A 14,399-nucleotide genomic window follows, 5' to 3' on the forward strand; every position below is an offset into this window, starting at 1 on the left:
ATATTAATCTTTAAAAGGACTAAGAGAAGAATGTAAAGACAAACTGGGTTGACAGCTGAGAAAGCATTGGGGTTGATACCTGACAGAGCTAGGTCTTGCCACTGGACCAAGACCTAGCTCTGTCAAGCCCGTGTGGTGGCTGGTGTGCAACGGCCACCACATGTTTTATAAAAAAAAAAAATCCACGCACAGGCATTTTCTACCTTTGAGGATGTAGTTTGGGTTCTTCTTTCGAAACACCTGTGAACTCATCCTTTTTTTTTTGGCGTGGAAGCAAGTCATCCTTGTTTCGAGGGACCGCCTATGAGTATGAGGGATACTTGTGGGCGCAAGAGGGGCTATGGATGGGTGAAGGAAGAAAGAGGCAGGAATCTGGTGGGAAGTGGTATCTGAGTCCAAGTTCAATTTGGTCACCATTTCCTTGGACCCTCTGTCATAGTACTGCTGGACACTGGCCCTCTAACTCTTTCTCCTCCTGCCCCCCACCCCTTACTCTCTCAAATTACTTCCCCAATCGCGCTGGGCCCTAGGACCACTCCCAAATCTCAGAACTCATGCCCTGTGCTCTCAAATCCCGAGATTGTTTTCTCCTTGCTGCCTGATTCGAGGACAACACCGATCCCCTCAATCTCTGAGATCCCAGGATCCCTTGCCCAGCGATCCCAGATCTGAAGATCTGTACCAGTGTCCCCAGAACATCCTCCTTCAGTGTTTCTGGAACCCTATCTCTGACCACCTAGACCTTGGACCCATTTCTTCAAAATACAACTAAATCGTGAGATGCCATTCCAGTACTAATCTCCCAGGAGATTACGGGTGGGTGGGGTGTAGGACTTGCCTAGTCATGATGATTCAACTCTTGATCAACTGGTCTTTTCCTGCTCCCTTTTTACATACTGTTCATACTGACAGACTCTTGTCCCCCTTCCCAGTATTCCCGCCCCCAAAGCCAGTAAGTCAGTGTCCCAGCTATTGCTATTTGGCATAACACGTCCTGTTCTTTAAAAAAAAAATTCAAATATATAATGAAGATAGAGTTTTTTGTAAACCTCTTTTAGTAAGGGAAATAAGGGAGTGACTACTTTGCTTGGCTCCTTAATTTTCTGTAATTACTTGATTTCTCATGTATTTAGGTGGCAGTGTAACTTGTTCACCTGCTCATAGCACAGTATTCCAAAATAATACATTATTGCACTGTTAGGGGGGAGGCGGCAGGTGGGTGGGGGGAGGCAGTTATGATTTTGTGAAATGAATGGAAAAATAATTTGCATTCATTTTAGTATGACTATATACTTTTTTTTATGCCCAACAATAAAGTCCTTTGTTCTTCACCGAGAATGCAAGAATAAGCGAGATATTGGTGAGCTATCACTGTTTGCAGGTGATTTTTATTTGTTCGGAGCAATTTGCAGATACTTGGGTTAACTAGTAGAAATGGATAGTTAGTACAAGCTTGTCAATTTATTTTATTTTTCGTCTCCACTATTCTGACTTGCCGTTCTCTGTTTTTGGTTCTAGATCTGCTTCTCCGAGGCATGGCTTCACCATCATGAACAGATTGAGTGTGGAGAACAGGACAGAACCAATCACCAAGAATTTGGACTTTCAGTTACAAGACCCTTTTCTACTCTATAGAAATGCACAATGTAAGATTGGAAGTATTTTATTGTGACTGCACCAAGCTGATAAAATTGTACTCCATATGTTGCCCACTTCTAAGTTTCAGACACAGCTTGACTTAATTTTTTTTTTGTTCCGGAACTAACAAAACTGACTTGAATTGAGCAAAAATAGTTGTTTTCTATTTTTTTCCCTGCCCTATTAGTTAGGACGAGGACTTGGTGAAACCTGTCTTAGTGTTGGAATGCCAATAGAGTGCTTCAAGTTTGAATGATAATCTCTGTTAGCAATCCAATTTCATAACTTACATTACACAACTTTGCCAGTTTTTAGCTTGCTTCCAAATGTTTTGTGATAGTGGAATGCTCCATGGAATAACAGAGAAAGTTTTATTTTATAAAAGCAAAGCTTCATTGATGATCACTAAGAGAGAAGTAAAATCTACCCTCTTGACAAGAAGAAAAACCCAAATAACAGTGGGAGCTCTGTTTGGGTGATGGGGAACAGAAGAAATAGGAGCATGAGTAGGCCATTTGGCCCCTAGAGCCTGCTCTGCCATTCAGTGAGATCATGGCTGATGATCTACCTCAGCTCCACTTGCCTACACTATCCCCATATCCCTTGTTTCACTTAATATCCAAAAACCTATCGATCTCTGCCTTGAATATGCTCAACGACTGAGCTTCCACAGCCCTCTGGGGTAGAGAACTCCAAAGATTCACAACCCACTGAGTGAAGAAATTTCTTCTCATCTCAGTTCCAAATGGCCGACCCCTTATTTTGAAACTGTGACCCCTGATTCTAGACTCCTCAGCCAGAGGAAACGTCCTCCTTGCATCTACCCTGTCAAGCCCTCTCATTCTTCTAAGTTCTAGAGAATATCTCAATCTCTCCTCATAGGATAATCTCCCCCCCCCCCCCCCCCCCCATCCCAGGAATCAGTCTGGTGAACCTTTGTTGCACTCCCTGTATGGCAAGTATATCCTTCCTTAGTTAAGGAGACCAAAACTCTGCACAATACTCCAGGTGTGGTCTCACCAGGGTCCTATATAATTGCAGTAAGATGTCTTTACTCTTTTGTACTCATCCTCTTGTAATAAAAACTAACATACCATTTGCTCTCTCAATTGCTTGCTGTACCTGCATGCTAACTCTGTGATTCGTGTATAAGGACACACAGATCCCTCTGAACACCAACATTTCCAAATCACTCACCATTTCAAAAATACTCTGCTTTCTATTTTTCCTACCAAAGTGGATAACTTCACATTTCTCAAATATTATATTCTATTTGCCATGTTCTTGCTCACTCACTTAACCTGTCTATATCCCCTTGAAGCCTCTTTACATCCTCCTCACAACTTAATTCCCACCTAGCTTTGTATCATCAGCAAGAGGAAAGGGAGGAGACAGAAGAAAAGCACACTCAGGACATTATGGTGGTGAGTTGAGCACCAAATGGCACAGTAGCTAACCTCAGTTGGAATGGATGATTTTTTTTTTAAACAGTTCAGTAGATTTATATTTAAATTTGTTTTCTTTTGCCCTCCTCCCGCCCCCCCCCCCCCCCCGGCCCAAATCACTTCATGTACATGTGTTTTGACCCAGTATAAACAGCCACGTCAATAAAAAGCAGACTTGCTGCTACATGCATCATTTAACACCTATAATTTATATTGTCCTAGCCAATATTTATCCCTCAATCAACATAACAAAAACAGATTATCTGGTCACTATCACATTGCTGTTTGTGGAAACTGCCTGTGCGCAAATTGGCTGCTGCATTTCATACATTACAACAGTGACTACACTCCAAAAGTACTTAATTGGCTGTAAAGTGCTTTGAGACGTCCGATGGTCGTGAAAGGTGCTATATAAATCCATCTTTTTGTATTATGCGAGCATACAGTTTCACCTGTGCACCTTTTGGCTTTGGCAGCATAGAAAATTCATTGTTAAAATTTTAGATCTGAACTAAAAAAATATGATTCACACTCTAGGTTGACAATCTTAGCTGGGTCTTTGGTAATTTAATTGAGAGGAATTATGCTGCAGGCGAGTCACCTCTCAGCTGTGCTTGTCCATCTACTGGCAGCCAAATCTTGAGTGCTATTGGCAAAGACTTGGTAGCAGGTTGTCTGCCTGCCCTCAACTGGGGAATAAAATGTGTAGCAAAAGGAGACCTAAAAGGAATGGTCTAATGGAGACCTAATGGTGTTGTTGAAGAAAGGGTGTAAGACTACAGGACTTGAACAATAGCTAAGATACCAAATTCGCTATCTCATTCTGTTTGAACCCAGTTCGTGACTGTATTTTTCAGCAAAAGAAACATACAGTTCAATCATGAGAATGCATAACTCATTGCCAAGATATATTCTGCTTGAATCAGAATATTTATAGTCTGTGTGATTACCAATTTGTAATAGTTGTAACTGCTAATTTTTAATTATGCCTGTATATAACAATCTAAATCAAAGAACTACTATTTTGAAGAGGTTTATGAACATATGAGAGATGAATAGTTCATCAGGACTGACCATTCAATGTGTTTAGTAAAAGCACAAATAATTGGAGCACTTTATGCTTGTGTTGGGATTATATATCTTTTTAAGTATTATAAATTTAGAATTGTGTGTATGTGTGTATACATATAGATATATATCAATATAATATATACACACACACACGGTTTTGTATATTAGAACTCTACATATAGTGAATTAGGTGATGTAATGATGATCTTGAGTGCTTCAGTTTCTTAAAAGAACCCACATAGGAATGAGAAAACCATGGAAATAAAGCCATCCAAAAATACTACCAGAAAGCAGCTAAATGGCCCAATATCCTGAGTGATGATCTACAACATAATGCCCCCCGATCATCTAGCTTCCTCAACCAAAGCTCACTCCTGACCACTCCATCTATGCACTTTGATAAGTCTCCCTAGTCAGTCCTCCAAGCAAGCAGCAAGATCAACAACTGATCTGATAGTCTCCTGCACTCCCGTCTTGCCACATAGTCCTCAGTGGTGTTGGCATAGTGCCCACTGAAGCTCTAAACTGTCTGCTGCAGCCTGTCCCATCTTTACTTCAGAAAAGGAGTCCTCTAGCTTTGGAGGTTAGTGTTGGGCTGAAATGTGTGACCTCTCAAGTTTCTGCCAGTAATTCTTCCCCAAAAGATCTGCTAACCATACCTCGTAGACCACCAGGAACCAAGATACTTGAAGGGTTGAACAAGCCCCACTCCTATTCCAGAGAAGAAATAAGTAGAATTGCAGGTCACGACGTTAGTAATGGACCTTTGCTGACCCTGTAATCTTTTGATATTATCAAACTTGTCCTCTTCAATAAAGACATTAGGTAGAAGATGACTTACCCACTATGCTTCAAATTCTGACTGAGGATGCTATCTGTTTCTACATTGAAGACAACCCATGACTTCCTACCAAGCAGAATCATACAGGTCGCCTCTATCCAAACAGCCCTATCCCTCACCCTGAAACTACATGACAATGAAGGCCTCCAAGAAAGAGGGAAATGCACACATGGGACCCCTAATTAGACTGTGAGGAATCTCACTTTGCACTGATCAGTGCAAAGTGCCCATTGCAGTGACACCTGCAGTGTCCATCCTGTCAAACAAACCAATACCTAAGAATCACTCAACACCTGGAGATCACTGCTGGTAGGAGATAATCCATTGCTGACTGGAACAACATAGGGCACCCAAGATAGCCCAACTGCATCAAGGAAGTGAAAGACAAACCCAAATTCCTGAGTGAGCTACAATAAATCTACAAATTCTAATCACTGACAACTAACAACTGGTTTTAAAAGTTGCTGCGTATCCAGTACTACTTAACCATGGTAACAATGCAAGAAAGCAATTGGCAAATATTGAATGCTAACCCAAAGGGCTATAGTTCCTAGAACATGCAGGAATTGACAGATGGGGACTGCCAGTCACCTAATGAGCATATCCATATTGTAATCTGTTATTTGCATCAGAACATGAGGATAGGGATCAGAGAAGGCTAACTGGTAATTTCTCCATTGGAAGCACAGTCTCACAGGTAGGGGAATAAGGGAAGTCTATCCTGAACACTGATTCATAAAATATTCAAACACACAGAAAATACATTTTGTTGCACATGTGCAAAAAGCATAAATGATCCCAGGAAAAAATTAACACTTGCTTAGGATATGGGAATCCAGTAAAGGGGGGACGGTGGCGATTAGCAGCAATGCCTTCACAATCAAATCTTTGACCCATAGTGCATGGCTTTTATGTGGGTGCAGCTCATCCACAGATGGGAAACCTGGTAGCTCAGTATGCTATGGGAAACAATCAACATAGTCCTTGGACTATATTACAGTCTTGTCCTCTGACCAGAGAGACTTGGAGCAAAGTGCAGTGGAGCTAAAAAACCAATGCAAATGACAATGAGTGCAATGATCAAGTTAAAGCCAACAACCAATTCAGTGGAAGCAGAAAGAAAACTAATACTAGGGCTGAATATTATGAGCAGAGGGACCCACACACATCTTGTGATAAAAGGCACAGAACAGTCCGATCAATTGAGAAAACAGGAGGAAAACTACTTTCTTATCCCATTTAAATCAAGAGGGAACTTGCAAATTTCTATGCCTCATTATACACCTCCAGATTAACAGGATACCCTAAAAGGTGCATGTTGTCATCTTGCTAACCTTACAGTCTCTTAACTGAGTCAGGCAGAGGTACAGCACTCAACTCTCCAGTTCAGTCAAGTAGATCGAACCACGAGCACATGCCTCCAATCTGGAAAACTCCAGGAGAGGTAATGGATACTAAGTGCAGTTCTACACAATCCTACTGCCCAAACTGACATCATTCTTGCTGAAACTTTTCCATGACTGAGCTGATGAGCATCCTTTCGAACACCTACAAAATAGCCTTGATTATACTAATACACAAAAAGGCAAATACTCACTCTCTGCTCTTCCTACAGGTCCAATTCCCTATTCGGCACTGACTACAAAATTAGTGGTTAGGACTGGATGCAGTTACCTCTGGTCTAGTGTGCAGTAACCTAAAAGGCTTCATATGGGCTCAACACACACAATACTACCAGTATTGTAGAGTAATGGCTGATGGTTCCAAACCCAAAATATCGCTATATGCTGCTAATCTATTTTACATAAATGAGCTCTCCAGCACATCCCCCCAAATATTTCAGATGATCAAGGAATTTAGCCAGCTGTAAGGAATATTAACTTAATTTCTCAAAATAGATGGATCAACATGGCCATATCACTTCCATGAAGGACAAGCACAATAAAAATGAATGAGTCCTGCCTCCACATCTGTTTCAAACTACCTCTGTCAAGGTTAATAAGAACGTAAGAATTAGGAGCAGGAGTAGGCCATATGGCCTTTTGAGCCTGGTCCAACATTCAATAAGATCATGGCTGATCTTTGACCTCAACTCCACTTTCGCACCTGATTCTCCACATCCCTTGATTCCCCTAGAGTCTAAAAATCTATCTCTGCCTTGAATGTACTCAACGACTCACCATTCCAAGCCCTTTGGGGTAGAGAATTCCAAAGATTCACAAACCAGCGTGAAGAAATTCCTCATCTTAGTCTTAAATGGCCAACACCTTATCCTGAGACTATTCCCCCCGCCTCCCCCCCACCTATAGACTGTCCAGCCATAGGAAATAACCTCTCAGCATCTACCCCTGTCAATCTCCCTCAGAATATAGGTCCAGTTTACTCACTCTCATCCCAGGGATCAATCTAGTGAACCTTTGTTGCACCACCTCTAAGCAACGTGGCGGCCCCGACCTGCGTGTTAACATCAGCGGCAGGTCAGGGCCTTACAAGAAGCGGCTAGCAGCAGCCTGGGAGCAGTGTGGCGGCCCCGACCAGCGTGGGAACATCAACGGCAGGTCGGGGCCTTAAAAGGAGCAGCGAGCGGCGGCCTGCGTAGGAACATCAGCAGCACATTGGGTCCTTAAAAGGAACGGTGAGCAATGTGGCGGCCCCAACCTGCGTGGGAACATCAGTGGCAGGTTGGGGCCTTAAAAGGAGCATACCTCTACAGGGCGAGCTGGTCCGGGAAGGCAACGGCTGTGAAGAGGGCAACTAGATTGGATGCCACCATAATCCAGGTCGGTGATTGGAGCGTGGGCAGGTACAGCAGGAGCGTCGGGGCGAAGGAGCGGTGAGAGATTGCAGAGCGATGTGATCGAGGTCCAGGAGAGGCGCAAATTCAAGGCCTAGCAGAGGCGTGGGCCCAGGGGCAGCACGGGCCAGCCCAGACTGCGATATATATGTGCACTAGGTCCGTGCAGCAGAGCTGGTCTCCAGTCGTCTTGGTTAACCCTTGCCACTGGACCAAGACCAAGTTCTGTCAAGCCCATGTGTGGCTGATGTGCAACGGCCACCACACATTAAAAAAAATCCATGCACCGGTATCTTCCACCTTTCAATATGCAGTTAGGGACCTGGGGTATTAAGTCCTTCATTGAAACACCTTGAACTCATTGACTCATCCCTTTTTAGCGTGGAAGTAAATCATCCTCGATTTGAGGGACCGTCTTAGAGAGAAGGCAAGTACGTCCTTCCTCGGATAAGGAGACCAAAATTGTGCACAGTACTCGCAAGTGTGGGCTCGCCAAAGCCCTGTACAATTGTAGTAAGACTTTCTTACTCTTGTACTCCAACCCCCTTGCAATAAAGGTCAACATGCCGTTTGCCTTCCTAATTGCTTGCTGTACCTGCATGCTAACTTTCTGTGTTGGTTCCATGACGTATAGTTCTAGGAAACTGTCTCGAATACATTCCATGAACTTGTCCTCCAGCCTACTTGTGCCATTTTGATTTGCCCAGTTTATATGAAGATTAAATTCAACCCTCCTCCACAGCCTGCCTTTCACAGAACCAGAACAAAGAATGGCAGAGGTACAAAAATACAATAACGACAGCATAATCCACATGGATAGGGGTCTGAAGATCTCCCTGGGCCAATTGTTCCTTTGACCAATATGGTACAGATCTGTTAACTCTGCTGGCCTGCAAAATTATAATTGCAACTGTGAATGGAAGTGATCTTGGGTCTATGTACATCAGGTCTGCATCATATTTCCAGCATTCACATTTTTTTAAGAAACGTCATTCTTGTTAATCAAGCCATCTGTTTCTTGGGGAAACTTGTATTCATTTGAAAGCTTAACTTTTACGTGCAAGGGGAAATTGAAGTTGCTCCATCAAATTTTGGAAGAGATCATAATAACCTTGTGGAACCAAAAGTTATGATCTCTTGGTTCCCCTGATGGCTTAGCAAGTTTATTTAATGAGTAGTTAATCTATATAGAACAGTGATTTCCCAGGTTTGAACTTTTGGTCTGTGCAAAGTTTGCTGATCTCAGCTGATAAGAGTGCCGCAATTTGCTTTTGCACCCTGGCGTATGGAAGTAAAATTGGCCCGGAATCACACTCCTAATCACTGTCCAACCTCTGTCCCTGGAAGTGCAAATATGTGAAAATTGAGTGAGGATAGCATCAGGTTTGGCTGTGATACCCCAAAGATCAAATGGACGCCAGCAATCATTGTCAAGGCTCAGGCAAAAAGAATAGCCACTTGGGCAAGTTACTGATGCCTAGCAAACAGTACCTCAGCAAGGAGATAAAGCTTTTACTGGAGCAGGGGAGGGGAGGAAAGATGGAAGAAATGAATGGCCTATTATTGTGCAGCTGCAGTGTCACCAAAGTGAGAAGTAGGCCAAGTCTGATTTTTTTTTCTGCAGTATATCTGGGGGGAAGAGAATGTGCTTTTTTTGTTCCGATCTTGGAGTTGAAGTTAATACTGTGTGATAAGTTTAATGAAGGGAGTCTTTCTTTTGTGCTTTTGCGGGTATCTCTACTGTGTAGAAAATTTAATTTGTGGAAATGAGATTATTTTCACTTTGTTGTAATTTTTCACACACAAATACGGGGAAAGTAGTTTCAATATAAAAGTGTTTCTTTCCCTATGCCATCCATTTTAAAAATAATGATGTTTTTGAACAAATCTGGAATTACTAGCTTCAACGGAATGAAAGACTCAGTATTTTTTTTTGGTGGTGCTTTCCTCCACGTGGAAAGCACTTTCTGTCAGGCAACAGAATGTTTTGGCTTACAACTGAATTGTGGAGAGTAGAAATAAGGAACTATCTCCAAGCACTGCAGTTTCAGCAACTGCCCAGATTATAAAGGATGGTGACATTGAAAGGAGCAGACTGCGATTGAGAGATCTCATTCCAGGCACATAATTGTCTATTAAGCACCTTAACTTCTGGAATAGATGCTTCTTGTTATTTAGGAAGAGGTTGGAATACTGTAACTTCTAATAACTGAATTGTCTGTCTTGAATGTTCTAAAACAACAAATAGAACGAAAAGTATTTTGATTATTGAGATGAATGTTTCTTAAATGCTATCAATCCATTGTAATGACAATTTTTCTTGTACCCCTTTCGGTTGGGGGAAGAGAAAGTTACTGAGTTGGATTGATAAAAGTTGATCATTTTTGTAACATAGCACACTTACCATGGAATTCTGTTCATGCGTCACACTTTGAAATTTATTGGGGCCAAAATTGCCCTCTGCCCCATTTGGGGCGGATAATTCGAATTATCTGGTGAATTACCGCCCGAATCAATAGGGCGGGGAATAGAGGGAAATTACCCTCTTTTTGATTCAAAAATCAGAGGGGCGGGAGTGAGTCAGGAGCAGGGCGGAAGGCGGGCGGTGTCATCAGTGCGATGTGGACGTGCCGCGTCGCGCTGATGCTTGGCAACGTCCCCCCCTTTCACTTAAAGGGGAGGGCCGATGCGAGGCCTACTTGGCTCCCGCTGGGCCACTAGAGAGGGCTTCGACCGGGCCAATGGCCCGGCACCCAAGAGAGAGTGCCGGGCTGCCAAATGGTGGTCCGGCCGAACCCATGGCAGGTGACAATTAAAATAAAATGGCGGCTGCGGTGGTGCGCTCTCCCCTTTAAGGGCGGATGTGCTGCCCAGCCACTGGCAGCTTCCGTCGCGCAAAGTTATCAGGGGCGCCGACAAGTGGTTGATTCACTATTTGAGGGCAATGTCGCTTCCAGGATGGGGACCCGGCGGTGCGCGTGCTAAGATGACGTAATTATCACTGTTCGCACAGGAGCGGGGCGGATACCTTCTCTGCCTCAAAAAATCACGAAGGCAATGTCCCGATCGTCGTGGAGTCCGCCTCGACTGGGCAGAAACTCATTTTTCTTCCCGTAACTGCTCTTAAAAAAAGGACAATTTCGGCCCCATGGTGCTTTAAAGTGGGAGTTCCACTTTAAATGGGCACATAGCGTTTACTGTACTGTTAGTGGCATGTTTTGGCATGGAAGGTTGTAACTTCTGTATTTTTCATTTAAAGAAAATTAATTGAATAATTCAATAGTCAGTGTGTCAGTGTATCAACATAATATACTACAGAATATCAGGATTAACAACTGCAATACCTGTAGTGATGTCCTGATCTCATCATAGGAAAAGTAGAGTAGTGGTTGTGAAAAAATGGAAAATAAAAGGTCGGGTCAACCTGAAATTCATTCAGGCACTTCCTAATGGGATTGAGTAATGGTGGGGGTGGAAGAACGACTTGCATTTATGCAGCAACTAACTTATCATAGTACAAGAAGTTCTTGCATGTTTGTAACAGTTGAACTCTTAACTCCTGAAGGCACTCATCAAAGTGAATCTAATCAAATGGTTAAACTTTGAGAAATAAGTAGCGCATGGTTGCCATAAACTAATACATTTTGAGAGGAAAAACAGAAATGGGAATATACACACAATGGAATGGCCTCCTTCTATGTCATAATTTTTCCATCATTCTATGAAAGACGCTGAAGGCTGCAGATTAACAGTGAGACCTAAGAGTTTAAATTCATAATTCTCTGCTAGTGCAGGTAATTAAAGCTCTGAAAAAGACACACAACATTTTGAATTTTATAAATAGCGGCTTACCGTACAAGAATGAAGACATAATGATAAATTTGTACAAAACATTGTTTATGACACAATTAGAATACTCTGCACTTTTGTACATTCTATTATAGAAAGAACATTTAATTTATCAAGAACATACAACGTAGATTCACCAAGATGGTGGCAATGGATGAAAATTATAGGTAAAAGCAGAGACTTAAAATACTGGGGATATTTCCCATGGTTTTGAGAAGAGCTTTATGATTTCTAAAATTATGATGGGTTTTTGTAGAGTGAATAGAGAAGGACTATTTCCACTGGTTGGGGAGTCGGTGACAAGAGGACATCAATTTAAAATTGTCACTTTATGCCGAGGGTTATTGTAACATGGAATGCTTTGCCACATGGAATGGTTAAGGTAGAGACAATTGCATGCTTTAAGGGCAAGTTTGCTAAATATGTGAACTCAACGAAGATACAGGGCTATGAGGATTAGTTTTAGATTGCTTTTGCAAAGAGCCAGCACAGACATGATGAACCGAATGGCACCATGATTCTATCAATGTGCTGAGGCATTTGACAATTTTTTTTTAACCTTGTACTAGGATTGCTAACTACATTAATTGAAAATTAGTTACAGCAATGCTGGGAACATATCTTTCTTTTGATTCAATTATTTTAGGTTATTTACTGTCTCTTTCCCACCTTTTCCAGTCTGTGCTTCACATTGCTACTGTTTGTATAGTGTTGCCCTTTATTTTCCTTCCCAAGTTGTGTATCTGTTTTGGCAGAGTACTCCTGTAAAATGTCAGTTTGTAAAATTGTAGTTTTTTTTGAAGCACATTTTGGACATGTCCATGACACTGAACAATGCAGACACCAAATTAAAAACTGATTGTGGAGGTACAGTTAAGTCTTGTGGAGAAGTGTTCCTTTTCAGATTATAAATAGGTTTAAAAAAGCAGTGTAAGAATTAGACTAGATATGTGGCTCCAGTCTGCTGTCTCCTCTAACCTTTTATAGTCAAAGGAAGCATTAGCTATGACTGGGATGCATATAGATCAGTCTATGCGACTGACTGTTAAGAGTGTTCTGCCAACACTCTGTGTTCTAACAAACTTTGAGATAAGATAAAAGAATTCAATGTGGATGTGAAGCAATATCATGCATTAAACCGAACTGCTGGAAAGCATTGGACTTGTATCTATTTAAAAGAAAGACTTGGATTTATATAGCGCCTTTCACAACCACCGGACGTCTCAAAGCGCTTTACAGCTAATGAAGTACTTTTGGAGTGTAGTCACTGTTGTAATGCAGGAATCGCAGCGGCCAATTTGCGCACAAGCAAGTTCCCACAAACAGCAATATGATAATGACCAGATAATCTGTTTTTTTGTTATGTTGCTTGAGGGATAAATATTGGCAAGGGATAACTCCGCTGTTCGTCTTCGAAATAGTGCCGTGGGATCTTTTACGTTCACTTGAGAGAGCATGGTGAGGTTTGAATTTGAGTTTGTTTGAGGATCTTGTCTTTCTATCCGAATTACTATTTAACTCTTCTGTCCAAGTGCCCCACTTGGAGATTTTGGTTTGTAAATTACATATATTCAAAACATTTAGGGAAAAATACAGGCATTCTTCATACTTCCCTCCCATCTAGCTGTTTTTTTTCTACTAAATTCCACAACATTAAGTATATATATTTTTTTTAAGTTTCACTAACTGGTAAGAAGGCTTTACTATGTAAGAATGTAAAGCTGAACTGTAGTATTAGCTAACCTTTGGGGTATTTGATTTAAACAGATTCAAAAATCATAGAATGAACGAGAGCCACCCTCACTCCCATCCCATTAGTGATTTGGTAATCCAAATGTCTAAAGGCTGCCCCTCCTACAACTGAAGCAGCAAAAGAAAAATACTGCATTAAACTAAAGGCCCCTGTTTTTAAAATGTTATTATGTTGAAGGCACTATATAAATATAAATTATTATTTCTGTAAAAACTATGTGCCACTTTTCTCCTATCTATTCCTGGCATTTTTTAATGGTAGGTATAGATGCAAAAAAAGGGTTCAAAGTTGCATTACTCATGAATTGACGGAAGCTGGAAGCCTTAGGGAATATTGTTGAGGTTATTTTCAGTTCTCATCGCTAGATTTTAAAGCTATGACCACAGACAGGTCAGCTCCAATTCCAAAGTACCACATAACGGGGAGGAGAAGCTATGAATGGGAGGCATTTCTTCAGCCAATTTTAAACAGGGGCCTGAAAGCATACGGGGAAACCATGTAGAGTTCTACAATAGGCACGGTGAGAGTTTAAGTTACCATGGGATCTCTGGGGGGCTTTACAGGTTCACTCTGACCATGTGTTGGGTGATCATCTCTCTAACCCTGAGCCCCAAAACAGCTGTTTAAATAAATGGTTTTCAAACTCTTCCGTGTGAAGCAAAACCCACTGCAAATACTGGCAGGCTCCTGGGGAACCCCTGCACTCCCTGTACATTTTCATGCTGGCCATGGAGCCTTTGTTTTAATTTCTATGACTGTGTTAGCCACCCAAAGACAAACTGCTGTGCATAAGAAAGAACCTATGTGTATATAGCCAAAGTGCTTCACAGCCACTGAACAAACTAAATTACCTTTGAAGTATGGTCACTATTCTTGTGCAGTTAAGTGTGGCAGCCAATTTGCACACAAATAGTAATGACCTAAATAACCAGTGTTTGGATGAGAGATGGCGTTGAACAGGACACCAGGAAAGCTCACCTGCGCTAAGAATAGTACTATAGAAACTTT

At 41.8% G+C, this 14,399-nt stretch overlaps 1 protein-coding gene across 7 annotated transcripts in view; it reads left to right on the top strand.

The window, feature by feature from the left end:
* Positions 1-14,399, top strand: part of dcp1b (decapping mRNA 1B) — a 127,565-nt gene that overhangs the window by 38,142 nt on the left and 75,024 nt on the right. For 4 of the 7 annotated variants that reach the window (XM_070900511.1, XM_070900506.1, XM_070900505.1 and 1 more), the window contains one exon: positions 1,519-1,646. The exons of 2 other annotated variants lie outside the window; for them this stretch is intronic. In XM_070900511.1, coding sequence (XP_070756612.1) covers positions 1,519-1,646 — 128 coding nt within the window. Of the gene's footprint in view, positions 1-1,518; positions 1,647-14,399 lie in introns of those variants that run through there. One more of the 7 variants, XM_070900508.1, reaches the window with a different exon arrangement.

The sequence above is a fragment of the Pristiophorus japonicus genome, chromosome 15 (assembly GCF_044704955.1).
Source record: "Pristiophorus japonicus isolate sPriJap1 chromosome 15, sPriJap1.hap1, whole genome shotgun sequence".
Lineage (NCBI taxonomy): Eukaryota > Metazoa > Chordata > Chondrichthyes > Pristiophoridae > Pristiophorus > Pristiophorus japonicus.